The sequence below is a fragment of the Rhinolophus sinicus genome, chromosome 5 (genome assembly GCF_057876585.1).
Source record: "Rhinolophus sinicus isolate RSI-liver-muscle chromosome 5, RSI-T2T, whole genome shotgun sequence".
NCBI classification, from domain to species: domain Eukaryota; kingdom Metazoa; phylum Chordata; class Mammalia; order Chiroptera; family Rhinolophidae; genus Rhinolophus; species Rhinolophus sinicus.
This window is the reverse complement of record NC_142505.1, coordinates 9,163,867-9,178,634: the sequence shown is the minus strand read 5'-3', so window position 1 is coordinate 9,178,634 and position 14,768 is coordinate 9,163,867. Positions and strand designations below refer to the sequence as shown.

The window sequence follows — 14,768 nt, the reverse complement described above, 5'->3', positions numbered from 1 at the left end:
GTCTCTTAGTTTTGTGATGATAGAACTTCTACATGGTGACATGTTCAGAGAGCCCAGGTGGGAGCTCTCTGCCCAGCAGTGGCTGTTCAGCTGGAAGCATTCTTTTCTTTAAAGCCTCATGAGATATTCAGCAACTTAAACCCCCATTTTATTGAAGCAGAGGAAATGTCCAAGAGCCCAGAACTGGTGAATAGGAGCATGTTTGGGACTAGAGATGGGTCTTCTGATTGCTAACTAGCAGAGAGAAGGGGTGGGGTGTATATGTGATCCCCATTGATGCCCAGACAGGGAAACAGCCCTGAGTCCTTCACCTAATTAATCAACTCAAAGACTTTAGGCAAATTTTGTTCTCTCATATTTAAAAATGGGGATAACAAGGCAACTTACTTTAGGAGATTGTGGTAGGATTGACTGAATTAATACAAGTAAAGAGCTCAGAGTTTGTAACTGCTCAGCAAGTGATAATGTAGGCTTTAAGACTTAATTGATTTTTCCATTGGAATGACCAACACAATAAATTACAAGTGGACTAAAAGTAAATGGAAAAAAACACAAACAAAACAATTTGAAAAGAGCACAAATGTGATAGAAGAAACCATAAAGTAAAATATTGGTAGGTTGGAACATATGAGTGAAAATTACTCTAGGTGCAAAAATATTAAAATGAAAAGATAAACAATAAACTGGGAAAAGACTGCAATGTATTTGATAGCCAAAGCATTCACATCCTTTATGTATTAAAAAGTCTAACAAACCTATAAGAAAACACTGAATACACACATCAAGAGAAAATATGTACATCAAGTAATAAATATAAGTAAAAGGAAGTTGTTTTTCAATTATGAAAATTGCAAAAAAATCATAACGAAATTTGTAATACTCAGTGTTGGTTAGCATGCAAGTAACAGATATTGATGGAAGTATGTATTTAACTTTTTTGGAAGGCAATTTGAAAACATGTACCAAGTCTTTAAAATGTCCATGAAATGGATCTTTAAAATGTCCACCTGATCATTCCACATCTAGAAATTTTAAGACATATCCGAAATGATTCAACACAGCATTATTTTTTAAGTGTTAAACTGACAACAACCCAAATTCCCAACAAAAGAGTAATGCTTAAAATATCTAGTTCTCTAATGAGATACCTTCAAAGAATATTTAATGACCTTAAATCTCAGGCAAAAAAGCTAAGGGGCAAAATGAGAACACAAAAACATTTCTGGGACAACTCCCAATTCGGAAAAATACACGTGCTGGTAGATCCTTATTAAAAAGTGGAAAGGAAAAAAAAAAGTCTGTAAGGAAAAAAAAATTGTATTAGTAGTGATCTCGGAATGAGAATTCGCATTATTTTTATTCCCAATAATTTTCTATATTTATAATTATTTTACAGATTTTTCTATCATTTTCTTAGGAGGAAAACACAGTGGAGCGATGAATTGATCAACTGAGTGACTGGTTAACGGACGGTGTTCGACGCCTCAGCCACTCCCCGGATTCGAGTCCACCCTGCGCCGCAGATGTTTCGGGCCTTCTCAGGTCTTCGAGACGGGCACCTATAAAGTGGGGGGCAATATACTACATTACCTGGGTCTTCTTACTGCAAAAACACCCACACCGAAAGGTGTCTCGGTGGCACTGGGGGCTGGAGCTCTCACAGGCCAGCGCTGCAGACTCGGCGCCCCTCGGCGCCCCTCGGCCGCGCGCAGCCGCACTGCAGCGGCTCCTGCTCCGACGCGGCGCAGAGCTGGAGCCCACCCGCTGCGGGGAAACGGACTGCGCCGCCCTGCGTGTCACCGCGGACTTGCTGATCCGCCGGGGAAAGGCCAGAACTGCGCCTTCAGTGCGCTTTTCCGTGGCCGGGTAGCTGCCCTCCGGCCACGGCACGCCCACCCACCCAAACTGCCACCATTCCGGGGGTGTTGTCCTAAATGTGCCCCGCACACCGAGACTCCTCATATGCGTCATCCACAGGGCGCTGTGCAGTTTACCCACGTCACACAACTCCGGATTCCAAATACAGTTTAAAAGATGACATTTCGGGTACAGTCGCGTTACAATTCAAGACGTTTACCCTTTACACTTTATAGTCTTTTCCAAGAAGTGCCTGGAACATGAAACCCAGCCATGGCAAAAAAGTACGTCTCGAGCCAGCCAGGAGTCGAACCTAGAATCTTCTGATCCGTAGTCAGACGCGTTATCCATTGCGCCACTGGCCCCGTACGACCGACACCCTCACTGTAACGTAGATTATACTTTATGCGCCTTCAACAGGCGCCCCAGCGAAACCATCGCATTGGCGCCACGGCCCCGTCTCACAGCCCTAGACGCCCCTCCTTTCCCCTGCGGGCGCGCTCCGCCAATCCGCAGCGGCTACGTCACGGCACCACACCTCATCACGTCGGCGTGCGTCTCTTGCGTGCGCTCGCTCGCGCACTAAGTTTGTCCGCCGCCGCCCCCTGTTCGCTCGCAAGGCTGGCGGGGCGTGGAGCGGGGTGGGACCAGGCTGGGCGCTGCGGCCGCCGTGCCAGGGTGACCGGTGGAGCCGTGGCCGAGGTGGCGGCGCGGGGCGGGGCCGGCGGAAAGAGGAGGAAGGCGGTGGTGGTGCAGGATGGCGGCGACGACCTACGAGCGGCTGAAGCTGTGAGTTCCGCGGGTCGCAGGGCTTTGACCGGAAGGGCCTAAGGGGTGGCGGGCGGGGCGGCAGGTGCGGGCCCCTGGCCCCCGGGTGGGTTCCCTTGTCCCTGGGCCGCGGGCCGAGTGTAGGAGCCTCTCACTCCCCGCCGTCCTCGCCCGGCGTGGCCGCCCCAAGGCCCCGCGTGAGTCACCACAGGCCCGGGAGCGACAGTCTCGCCGGCCTTTCTCCGTCCCACTCGGCCTCGGCGCCCACGGCCGGGAGAGCGAAGCTGCAGCCTGGCTCCCAGCAAGCCGGGCGTTTGGCTGCAGCCCTTCACGTGCCTCCCCACTTTCTTGTTAGAGAGGTGGCGCCTAAATGTGTCCTTATTGCTTAGAAGAGGGAGTTTTTCTTATTTGATGGACCCATAGCAGCCCGTTGGCGCCCACACAGAAGTCGACAGACCTTTATCCGGGCATCGGAGCCCGCCTGACCGGTCTTTAGGACGCAGAAAAAATGTAGAGCACGGTCAATACTCTTAAGGTCCTGCAAGGTTTACTTGATTGTAAATATTATACAGCTCAAGCATAAAGCAGGTTCTTAAATGAAGTCCAGGTTGACAGCCAGAGGCCAATGTCGAGAATGTTGGCACTGCAGCTTGACTTCTCGGTAAAGCCACGTTCTTGAGGCTTTGAGAAATAGGCTCTGGTTTGTTGGAGTTGTAAATTAGGCTTTTGTGAGGTTTTTGGCCTCTCCTGGATAAATAAAAACATGAATTTCCCTTACGGTTCCCATCTGGCTCCTACATCTTGGTGGTGGATAACTTTGTTCTATTCACTGTGTGTTTAATGCTTTACTTCTAGACCGAAAAGCCCGTGGCCATAGTCTGAGAATGGCAGCAGAAGCAAGTGTGATCTTTGAGGAGCTTGTCCATCCCTAAATAAGTTAAAATATCTTGGTACTTAGGTATTTCCTTTGCAGGGATATGAAGATATCAAAATGTGGTTTGCACACTTCCTATGCTGCTCGCCAGAACATCAAGCTCACTTAACTTGCTGGAAGTTTCGATTTAAAGTTAGGGACGCAAAACTGAGAGTGAAGTCATCTCAACAGATATTTTGTAGAAAAGATGCAGATGGCTTTTTCCTCGACCCACTCCCTTTACTGAAAACCCCAGCTGCATACTTCCCTCCAGATTTTCCTGGCCAAGTTGCCTTATTCTCTCTCCCAGTTCCCTTTTGCAAGGTGATCGCCTTGTTGGTGAATGAGTCCTGCAAAGTGTCTTGGACCAGGGTGCTGGCTGGGCCTGAGTCACGTGTACTCTGCTGGCTAATTAGGTTATTGCTGTTTATCTGATAGCTGCTAAAGGTTATAATATGATCCTACACCACGTCTCGAATGTGTTTAAGCAATACAGAGCCTTGGCTTGCGGCAGCCCAGCGTTAGGTTACAGAACGCACCTGAATTTTCCTGTAGTAAAGACTGAATGGGTCGGAGAACTTGAGAATTATGAGGAGCTGCCAAAGAGGCACTAAATTCACCAGCCCAGATTAAAGACACAAAAGCTCTGCATCCTTAAGAGAGAGGAAATTTGGCCTTTTAAGTGGTGAGGCTGATGCTTTTGTATCGATTTGTGTGAGGAGTGGAAACTATAAATTTGGGCGAAGACTAAAAAAGACTAAATCTGAGGTTATATGAAAGTCATTCTCTAATTTGTCAGTCCTTAACTTTTTTTCCCTGAAGAAAAAGTCGTGAGTGCTTCTGTAAATGTGAAGATACAACTTGTTTGCAACTTTGTTTTCTTTACCAAGGAAGTTGTGAGTTGGAGTCTGCTTTTATTCCTTCTTTTTGACCCTGTCTGCTGCGAGGCCTGCTGTTCAAGGTTTTTAAATATGGCCTCTGATCTAAGGAATATTCTTTTTTAGATGCATTTGGAGGAGGAAGTGGTTTCTGACCCACATAAAAATTAGTAGGACATAATAGCCATTTTTTAAAACATGCCTCAGATATGTTTTAATTAAAAGCCATATAAGAGACAGTTTGATAATATTTTAGTACAAAGCTATTACTACTGGATTTATTTAAATATTGAAGTGCTTGGCATTTTAAATAATAATTTGTTCTAAAATTATACCATACATTTGCTCCAGTCCATCCCTTTCCTGCGATGAAGCTGATCTTCCTAATTGCCCTGGTGTCATCCTCTGCTCCCCTGCTTACAATCTCCAATTGCATTTTATGTTCTGTAGGGTTAAGTCCCCGTTTCTTAGCCATCTGTAGTTTAGCCTCTTCACAGCCTGTCCCCTGACGTTATTTCCCATAACTGCCCAATGCTTTCTTTTCCCCCCTTTCCACCAGACTTGGCAACTCTCTCAGCTTCAAGCTTGGGCTTATTTTGATCCTTCTACTTAAAATGCCTTCTTCCTCTCTCCCCTCTTTACCCGCTGATCACATCCATGGTAAGGCTGAGAGATTTCAGGCTTTTTTTAGTCAGAACACACTTAGATTCAAATCCTGACCTCGCTACTTGCTTTCTGTCCTGGCCATGTTACTTAATCTCTCTGAATCGGATTTTTATCTGTAAAATGAGAGCATTACTATTTCACTATTATAAAGATTGAAAGAGAGTGGAGATGAAATACCCCACATACTTAACAGAGGTTCACTTTCTCTGAGAAGCCTTTCCCCCCACATCTTTCCCTTCCCTGAGCTGCCATTCCAGTCTACTGTCACAGAGACTACACACCGAACGTCCGTATGGTTTGCACATTCTGTCTCTTAGGGTTGATTAACAGTGTATTTACTGTCTCAGGGACAAGACAACTGAGAGAATGATCCATAGCACAGTTTGAACCACTCACTTTGCCACTTATAATTGATAAAATCATTATAAATATTTTGTTTCTCTGACTACCGTGTTTCCCCAAAAATAAGGCCTAGACGGACCATCAGCTCTAATGCGTGTTTTGGAGCAAAAAGTAATATTTATATTAAAATTATATTAAAATAAGACCGAGTATTATATTATATTATATATTATATTATACTGGGTCTTGTATTAAAATAAGACTGTGTCATATTAATTTTTGCTCCAAAAGACGCATTAGAGCTGATGGTCCAGCTAGGTCTTACTTTTGGGGAAACACAGTAGGTTGCAAATATGGGGAACATGTTAGAAACACCTTGATATTGATTTCTTCTCGAGGCCTCCTGGGTACCCGGCATAAAACCTTGTGCAGAGTAGATCCTCAATGAATCACCTGAGTAAAATGAACTTTCCAGTGTAGAACCTACCAGCACTTCAAAAATTGAACATAGTCTGGAGTACTTTGGAATGTATTCTTTTGAAGTAGCAGCGGCTTAAGTCATGTATATTAATGTATTTCCAGTGCCTCTGTGTGGTCACTGGTTGAAATATATCCTCCGTCATTGCTGAAGACGGGGAAATAATTGCCCTTGGCCCCACAGTCAGGTCACACAGCCCCGCCATGGCAGAACTGGCCTTGGAACACAGCAGGCCCAGAGTTCAGTGATCTTTCCATTACACTGCATTATTCAAATTACCTTTTTTTTTTTTTTTTCTCTTATCAGATTGCTCTCAACTTAGTCCTCAGATATGTCTGGTGTGGAATGAGTCACTTATAAGTAAGAATAGTTGACATGACCGTACGGACTTTTAATATAGAAAACAATATTGATTTGTTCAGAATTTAAAATTCATACTTTTAAAATGTCCAGGCAGTTCTACCCTATTTTGCACCTCCTTTTTTGTGTTTAAATCATTTGTGTAAGCATGGGTAATATTAGACAATGATACATTTGAACTTACAAAATAATTACAATAGAAATCCATTATTGGTAACATTTAAAGCATGTTTTTGTCAGTCCGGGCAAATGTGATGCAAGCCTGAGAACAGACGTAAACTAAACTATACTGTGATGAAGGTTATTCATCTGTCTCTGCAAAGAAGGATGGAGGGATGCTCAGATTATCCTCATAAACGAGGTGCCTAAGGACTCACTAAGTGAGGGGGAGACCGCCAGGACCCAAAAGGAGGATGCATGAGGGGTGGTGGGATCACCTTCTGGGTTTGGGTGTAGTAGGCCCAGGGGACCCTTCTTTACTATCTCAGTGTTTACTTTTTGCTAGCCAATTAGTGAAATGTTATGCCTGTGTGTTTTCAACCAGAGACATGGTAAATTGGATCATTAAGACTTTGATTTAATTCTTATGTAAGACTTTTGAGGAAATATGTTCTTGCTGTGGTTTTGTGACATGACAATCACCATGCTTCTATGTAAATAGTAATTTTATTATTGTCATTTTAAATTGCGGTAAAATACACAAAACGAAATTGACCATCTTAATCATTTTAAAATGTACACTTCACTGGTGTGAAGCACATTCACGCTGTTGTACAATCATCTGTCTCCAGAACTCCTTTCATCTTGCAAAATGAAATCTGTCCCCATTAACCAACTCCCCATTACCCGTCCCCCAGACTCTGGCAACCACCATTTTACTTTCTATCTATGAATTTGACTACTCTGAGTATATCATGTAAGTGCAGTCATCCAGTATTTGTCCTTTTGTGACTGTCTTATTTCACTTAGCATAATGTACTCCCAAGTTCATCCATGTTGTAGCATGTGTCAGAATTTCCTTTTTAAGGCTGAATAATATAACACACACATACATACACACACACTACATTTCGTTTATCCATTCATCTGTCAGTAGATACTTAGGTTGCTTCCATCTTTCTGGCTGTTGTGAATAATACTGCCATGAACATGGGTGTATAAATGTCTCTTTGAGACCTTGCTTTCAATTATTTTGAGTATATATCCAGAAGTGGAATTGCTGGATCAGATGGTAATTCTGTTTTTAAGTTTTTGAGGAACCTCCATACTGTTTTCCTATAGTGGCTGCATCATTTTATAGTCCCACCAACAGTGCAGAAGGGTTCCGATTTCTCCACATCCTCACCAACATTTGTTATTTTCTGTTTTTTTTTTTGTTTTTTTTTATAAGAGCCGTTCTAATTGGTGTGAGATCAGCAAAGAGTAATATTTTTGAAGTAGATTAGTTTTAGTCATTGTGATTTGACAAGGTTTTAAAGGGGTTAATTGTTGTCTGAAATATATAAATGTTACATGGGGAAAAAGTATGTTTTCAGACACTAGAAAATCATATTGCCGATACTGAAAGAAAATAAAAATAATATCTGATGTTCAAATTATAATTGAATATATTGCCTTTCGTAAAATTTAACAAAGGTAATTTTTTTAAAAACAGTCTTTAAACCTGTTGACTCCCAGGTGGTTATAAGATTAAATATATTTACATTAAATATAATAATGAGCATTGCCTTTGCTGAATTTAACTTTTAGTTCCCTGGAGTTTCTTTTTCTTTTTTGGCCTATGCTTGGGCCATAATACATAAAAGCAAAATAGTCAACCGAACAAAAGTTGTCAATAGGAAGTAATTGTTAAATTTAAGTATTACGTTATTTTGAAATACCTCCCAAAATACATGTCATCTTAACAGAAACTAGAATTCTGGGTTGATACTAAATCCCCCGTCTTGAAGGGAGCCAGGGAGTATTCTTGTTCAGTTAGAGGTAGTAGTTAATACCTATTGGATTCTGATAACCTCACCAACAGTTTAGATACCGTCGGTCCAGAGTTCTTTTCAATATGCAGTATTACTTTGAACTTGAGAGATTTGATAGCAACAGCTTAGTTAATGACCAAATCATCTTCTTGGAGGGGCTCTCCTTATCTTCCAAAATCTGTTTGATAAAATAAGTAATAGGAGGGTTTTATGGAAATGTGAGACATCACAGCAATTGAAGGCCATTCTTTTTGCAGTAGGAAGAGGATTTTCTCCTAGATTTTGATTATCATCAAGTCTTTTGTTTTGGTTTCCATGTATTTATTACATTGAGATCTCAGTATAGCCTGCTGACTACTTAATTTTGAAAAACTCCAGGCAGAACTTGGCTCTCAGTGACGGTTAATAGACTTTCTAATCAGAGGATACACTACTCTCTCTTTCTCCTCTTATTAGTTACATTGTAACATCAAATCCAGTTAAAATTTGACCTGTCAAGATCTTTACTTAGGAGAAAGGAAAACAATGTTTTAAATTCTCTTTACTCTGTCACTGAGCCAAAGAAAACATTAGTTAAGGGTCATATATAAAAACCAACTTAATGCTGGTGTTTTAAAATTTTAACATAAAATTTACCTCATAAAATAAATGTACTTCAGATTAATGTTATGGCCAATTAAAGAGTGGTGGGACCTGGAAGGAGAGAAAGGAGAAGATAGCAAAGGGGATGTGTGGGTGACTGAGCTGGGGTGACACCTGCTATTAGGAGTAGTGGGATTCTGAGCCGTTCCTTACCATTACGCTTAGAAATGTTGATTAGCTGGCAGTTACTCTTAGTATCTTCATCGCTCCAGTTCTTAGGCCATTTTCAGTAACGCCATCAGAATAGCCTGGAGGCAGCACCAGCGACTTAGCAGCGTCTCTCTGCGAGGTAAGGAACATCCAGCAAAAGTCCCAGGGCTCTTGTGCCGGAATTCTCTGCGTTGATCCACAGTTACTCTTATTTTTTCTTATTTTAACACAGGTTTTAAACTTAATTTTTATTTTAACCTAATGCACGTATGTGGTTTAAAAGTAAACCGTACACAAAACGTACGACAAGAGAGGACCCTAGCACCCCTCTGCCCTCCAAATCCCACTGCCCCAGGGACGTTGCCTTCTGCTTTTTAAGTGATTTCTTCCAGTATCTCACTCCACACTTCGAAACAACCTGCTTACGCGCCTGTTTCCTGGGGTTTTCAGTTTTAGTCTTCTAATAACTTCCTACTTCAGAAGATGAAAAATGAGCTTTTATACCTTTCTCTCTCTCCTCTCATTATAGTTATGATAAGGTAGTCAGTGTTCATATTGTTACGGTTATGTAGATATGGTTCAAATGAAGTCAATAGTATATTTATATTTCCTTATAAAAACGTTCTGTTTTACCTGGAATTAAAAAGTGCCTGTTTCCTTTTTACTTGCTTGACTATTTTTTTTTCAACGTACCTATCACTAATTAATCTTAAGTATCTGTAGCAGCAATAAAATTCCTTTTAAACATGTCAGGTATCTGTCAATTTATTTCCTTCTCTGAGACTTACCTCTGGGACCCTCTGCCCCCTGCTTTAACCTGCCCTGGCTGTTCCTCGTGCCTGTTGCATAGCTGTTGTCCTGGAACCTCCTTCCCCATCATCGTGAGAATTGCCTTCGCTTCTCTCCTGTTTTGAATTCCAAGTGTAACACTCGATATACTCCATTTTTGTGAACAAACTTTTCCTTCTTTCTAAGAAAGAGTGAGAGAGAGGTATCTTTTGAGACATGGCACATCTGGAAATGTTTTTATTCCATCCTTGCACTTGTTTGATAGTTTGGCTACATATAGAATTCTCACTTAGAAATTATTATCCTTCAGAATTTTAAAGACTTTGCTGTTGAATAGTCCAGGAGTGTAGTTGTTGAATATTTCAGTGCTTTGTTCCCTTGATTTTTTTCTTTTCTGGAAATATTAGGATTGATTGTCTCTGTATGATGTTTTGAGGTTTTATGCTGTGTGTGTGTGTGTGTGTGTGTGTGTGTGTGTGTGTGTGTGTTTTCCATTTATTTGGTGGGCCTTTTCTGTCTGGAAACTTGTCTTTTGTTTGAGGGATTTTGTTTTGTTTTGTTTTGCACTATTTGATAATTTCTTTCCTTTTTCTCGCGTGCTCTGCTGGAATTCCTGCTAAATGGATGTTGAACATCCTGGATCCAGCCTCTCTCTCTTTCCCCTCTTCTACCTCCCACTTCCTCTCTCTCTCCTTTTCCTCTCCCCCTTTCTTTCTTCCTATGCTTTCTTGTTTTATAGCTCTTTTTATTCTATTCTCAAAGAGAGTTCTTCCATTTTATCTTCCAGTCCTCTTGTTGGATATGATCATTTCTGCTTTCAGCCAAGAACATGTTTTTGCTTTCTGAATTCTTTTTTTTTTTGTACCACTCTTTTCTTATTTCACGAATACTGTCTTTTCTGTGAAGCTGTCAATTATGAAGGTGTTCCGAAGTTTGTTCTCAGGATAGTTTGTTTACCCAAAGTTATTTTTCTGTTTTGGTCTCTGTCTTTTGTGATCGAAGCTTTTCTCAAATACGTGGTGATCCTCAGTTGTCATTTCATGTTTAAAAATGCACTAAAAAATTGATTGGAAGGTGTGTTTGTGGGTCAAGACTTGTCACTTGGTGGCTTGACCTGTAGAGGGATTGTGCGGGAACTGAACTCTTTCATGGGGTCGTGGTGGTGGTGGTGGTGGTGGTGGTGAAATGCCAGCAGTTGCAGGTCTTTCTTTTGGGCCAATACATTTCTTCAGAGACAGAACTCAAAGCTCCTATGGGGATTTTGGGGACAGGGATGCTTGGCCAGCAGCATTCTGGGAACCTGGTAGAGGAAGAGGGTTGGGTGATTGTGCCGATCTACGAGCAGACCCCCTTCTCTGTGTCTTTTCACTTCACTTGGTGCTCTCACCAGGGTCCTTAGTGTTGCCTGGTACCTGGAGTGCGGAGCTCTAAGCGTTCAATCCCCAGGTAAGGGAGGGCAGGTGCCTGGACACTGTTGGGTGGGGAGCTGATGACGCTTTATATAAACTTTGTACTTCCTCACTCGCCACCGCCCCCATTCAAGTCCTGTCACCTTTTCCCTCTAGTTCTCCAGGCTGTTCAGCTTTCTACTGCCGAGTCTCTGGAGTTGACTTCATTGGCTCTCACCACGTAGGCAATTTGATTTTGTGGCGACTTTGTTAAGTAGACCATTTCCAGGTGCTTGCTTCTTCCACACCTGCACTTGAATGGTTGGTCTCTGCCCCACAGCCTGCACCCACCTGTTTCTACTCCCTAGATTTCGTCTTCTGAAAGGATACCGAGGCTTTTTCTGTGGAAGGCTTCTGTTCCATTCTACTTCAGTTACAAACTTGAAATGATCTTCTCATTTCAAGTGTGTCTATCCAGGTTGCAAGTGTTTGTATGTTTCATCTTCTTATAAAAGAATTTCAGTTTCTAACTTTGTAATTTTAAAGACTCTAAGCACACAGTGAATTCATTAACTTTGTGATTATCAGGAGTGTAGCAGTTGGTAAAGGCCTGCTTCTGTAGCTGTAGATTTTTTTGCATATGATTTAAAGTCTTTAATATGTGTCTATTTCAACAGTGTTCTCATGCTTTTACAGATCAACTTTAAATTTAAATGCCAAGTTGGGAAAGACCTTTTAATTGCTTATAATACAGATACCTTTTTGTTCCATGTATAGTATTTTAAAAATATATTTATATGTATATATTTTATGTAATTTTATATATGTTAAAATTTAATTAGGAGAGTCTTTTGCTCTTATAAACACTTGATTTTACAATAAATACATTATCACTGCCTGAAAGGTATGTATTATGTTACACACCAAAACTTGTATGTGGAAACAAGGTTGACTTTTCAATTCATTGATTTAATTCAAATAATTTATTTTCATTATAGAAGTTTTACAGGCGAGAAGCTTAAATGCATTCATATAAAGGTAGTCAGAGTGTATTGAGGAGGGAAAGCAACATGCCTTTCTCTGTTGGCTGTTTATTTAGATGTAAGCTTTGTGCATTATATTAAAAAGTGGAGGGATTTGATTTCTGAAATTGTATGTTGATTAATCATCTTTTAATATTAAGAATAACATTAATAAAGAAGTAACACACCATTTGTGTGGAGAAATAAATTGTGCTAACTCTGTCCCACCAAATACAGCTGTGAACTTAGAAGAATGTAGGCCCCTGAGCAAGATGAAGAAAATGGATGTAATAAAACCCGTGGGCTTCACTCTGTGCTCAGAGCTGTGTAGCCCTCCTCAGACTTTATCTGAAGCCTGTTAACTTTGTCTCAGATGTAAAACTAAAGCAGCGGAGTGGGAGCTTCGGCGATGGCTTTTTCAAGAGACCAAAGACAGCAGAAGAATTAGAAAACAAAACCCAGTGGTCTGAGGTCATTTTGTAGAATAGTGATGCCGCGTGCGTTCGTGGAGGCTGTTCTTAGCGCTGGGCCTGTCTTGTTTATTCTGTGATTTACCCTTACCTGTCACTTACCTCTTTTAATGGAGAGAAGGCTGAGCTGGCAAGTTCGGTGGTTTGTTCAGGGACTTGTGATAGTAAGCATGGAGTTGGGATTCAGACTAGGTTTGTAAGAGTTTACAGACCGTAACTTTTTTTTAACCATACAATATTACTAGAATTTGAAGGCATCATCTTTTCTTAGGATGGCACAGAAATGGATGTGTTCAAAATATACCCAAGTCAGTCAAGAAAACATTGCTACTAATGCTTAGATTAAGAAATATGGGAAAACCTTGGTTTAACATTTAAGTTAAAGAGTTTCCAATAAAATTGGTTTTTAAAAAGTTTCATCACTTAGAAACCCTGACACCAGGTATCACAAAACTGAATTGAGGGATGCATGTCATTCCTTAGTGCCAGGAAGATAAGGTGTGTCTGTTTATGGGTGTGTTTTGGCCAGAGGTTATTGTGAAGGTTATTTCATTCTATAGGGGATTTGAATACTATATTAGTTTTCTGTTGCCGCTGTGCCAAATTACCATAAACTTCGAGACTTAAAATAATACAAATGTAATATCCCATAGTTTCTGTGGGTCAGAAGTCCACCACGAGCCTCACTGGGCTAAAATCAAGGTGTCAGCAGGCATGCGTTTCATATTGGAGACTGCGGGGTGGGGGGGAGAATCCACTTACAGACTTATTCGGGGAGTTGGCCAAATCCACTTCCTTGTGGTCGTGGGACTGGGACCGAGGTCCCTGTTTCCTTGCTGGCTGTCAGCATGGAGCCACCCTTAGCTTCCAGAGACCTCTCTCCTGTTCTTGCATGTTGCCCCAACATCTCAGGAGCCATCAACAGCTTGTCAAATCCTTCTCATGATTAAAATCCGTCCTTCCCTACCTGCTGCATTTGTGTGGTCTGCTTTTAAGGGCTAGTGTGATGACTTTGGGCCCACCCCAACAATCCAAGATAATCTCCCTTTTTTAAGGCCGATTGATTAGTAACCTTCATTCTGTCCGCAGGGCAGTACTGAGATTGAATGGATAATCAAGAGATGGGAATCTTGGGGGTGGGGTACATCTTTAGAATTCCTCTTACCACAGTCACTTTTACAATAAAACTCTTGATTCGCAGTACATTCTGTCAGCAGTTTCATTGTTCACACTTGTAGCTATGCAAAGTAAGAATGGCAGGTGTAACACCTCATGCTGTCTTTCTAAAGCTAACTTTTTTTTTTTGTATTAAAAGCTTTTTTCTTGTTATGGACTCGTCTTTTTACATTTTTTTGAAGATTTATTAAAATACAGTTAACATACAATATTATATTAGTTACAGGTGTACGTCATAGTTATTCAACAGTACCTATCTAGCTCTGTACAGTGTTATTACCACATTACTGATTTTATTCCCTGTGCTAAAGAAGTGATCCCCATCAGTCCAGCAACCATCTGACACTGTACCCCGCTATCACAGTATTATTGATCTGTTCCTCCCTTTTACAAATTTTCAATTAGAGTTGACGTTTAGTATTATTTTATATTAGTTTCAAGTGTACAGCATAGAGGTTAGACATTTATATAATTTAGGAAGTGATCCCTCTAACTAGTACCACCTGGCACTATACATAGTTTTTAGCCATATTATTGATTATGTTCCCTGTACTTTACCTCCCCATGACTTTTGTAACGACCAATTTGTATTGCTTAATGCCTTCACCTTTTTCACCCTGCCCCCAACCCCATTCCCATCTATCACCTGATAGATCTAGTAGCCATCTGGCACCATGTATAGTTATTACAATATTACTGACTATATTCCTTATGCTGTGCCCTGCATCCCCATGACTACTGTGTAACAACCAATTTGTACTTCTTAACCCTTTCCCCTTTTCATCCATCCCTAACCCCCTCCCATCTTAAAGAAGTCCCTCTAAGATTCCTTGTAATACCGGTTTGGTGATGATGAACTCTTTTAGCTTTTTCTTGTCTGGGAAGCTCTTTAACTG

The 14,768-nt window shown here is 41.2% G+C and overlaps 1 protein-coding gene, 1 long non-coding RNA gene and 1 other non-coding gene across 3 annotated transcripts in view; 1 reads left to right on the top strand and 2 right to left on the bottom strand.

Annotated features, from left to right (window-relative positions):
- Positions 1-681: 681 nt before the first annotated feature.
- Positions 682-2,334, bottom strand: LOC109443546 (uncharacterized). The gene is made up of 2 exons (XR_002136701.3): positions 2,078-2,334; positions 682-1,559 (listed from the first exon to the last, which is right to left on the bottom strand). It is a non-coding gene; the product is annotated as an uncharacterized LOC109443546 (long non-coding RNA).
- Positions 2,150-2,222, bottom strand: TRNAR-ACG (transfer RNA arginine (anticodon ACG)). The gene has a single exon. It is a non-coding gene; the product is annotated as a tRNA-Arg (tRNA).
- A 120-nt stretch (positions 2,335-2,454) lies between the features above and the next one.
- SACM1L (SAC1 like phosphatidylinositide phosphatase) overlaps positions 2,455-14,768 on the top strand; it is a 51,890-nt gene continuing 39,576 nt past the window's right edge. The window contains exon 1 of the mRNA XM_019724057.3: positions 2,455-2,646. Within this exon, the coding sequence (XP_019579616.1) occupies positions 2,615-2,646 (32 nt within the window). The 5' untranslated portion in view covers positions 2,455-2,614. The remainder of the gene's footprint in view (positions 2,647-14,768) is intronic.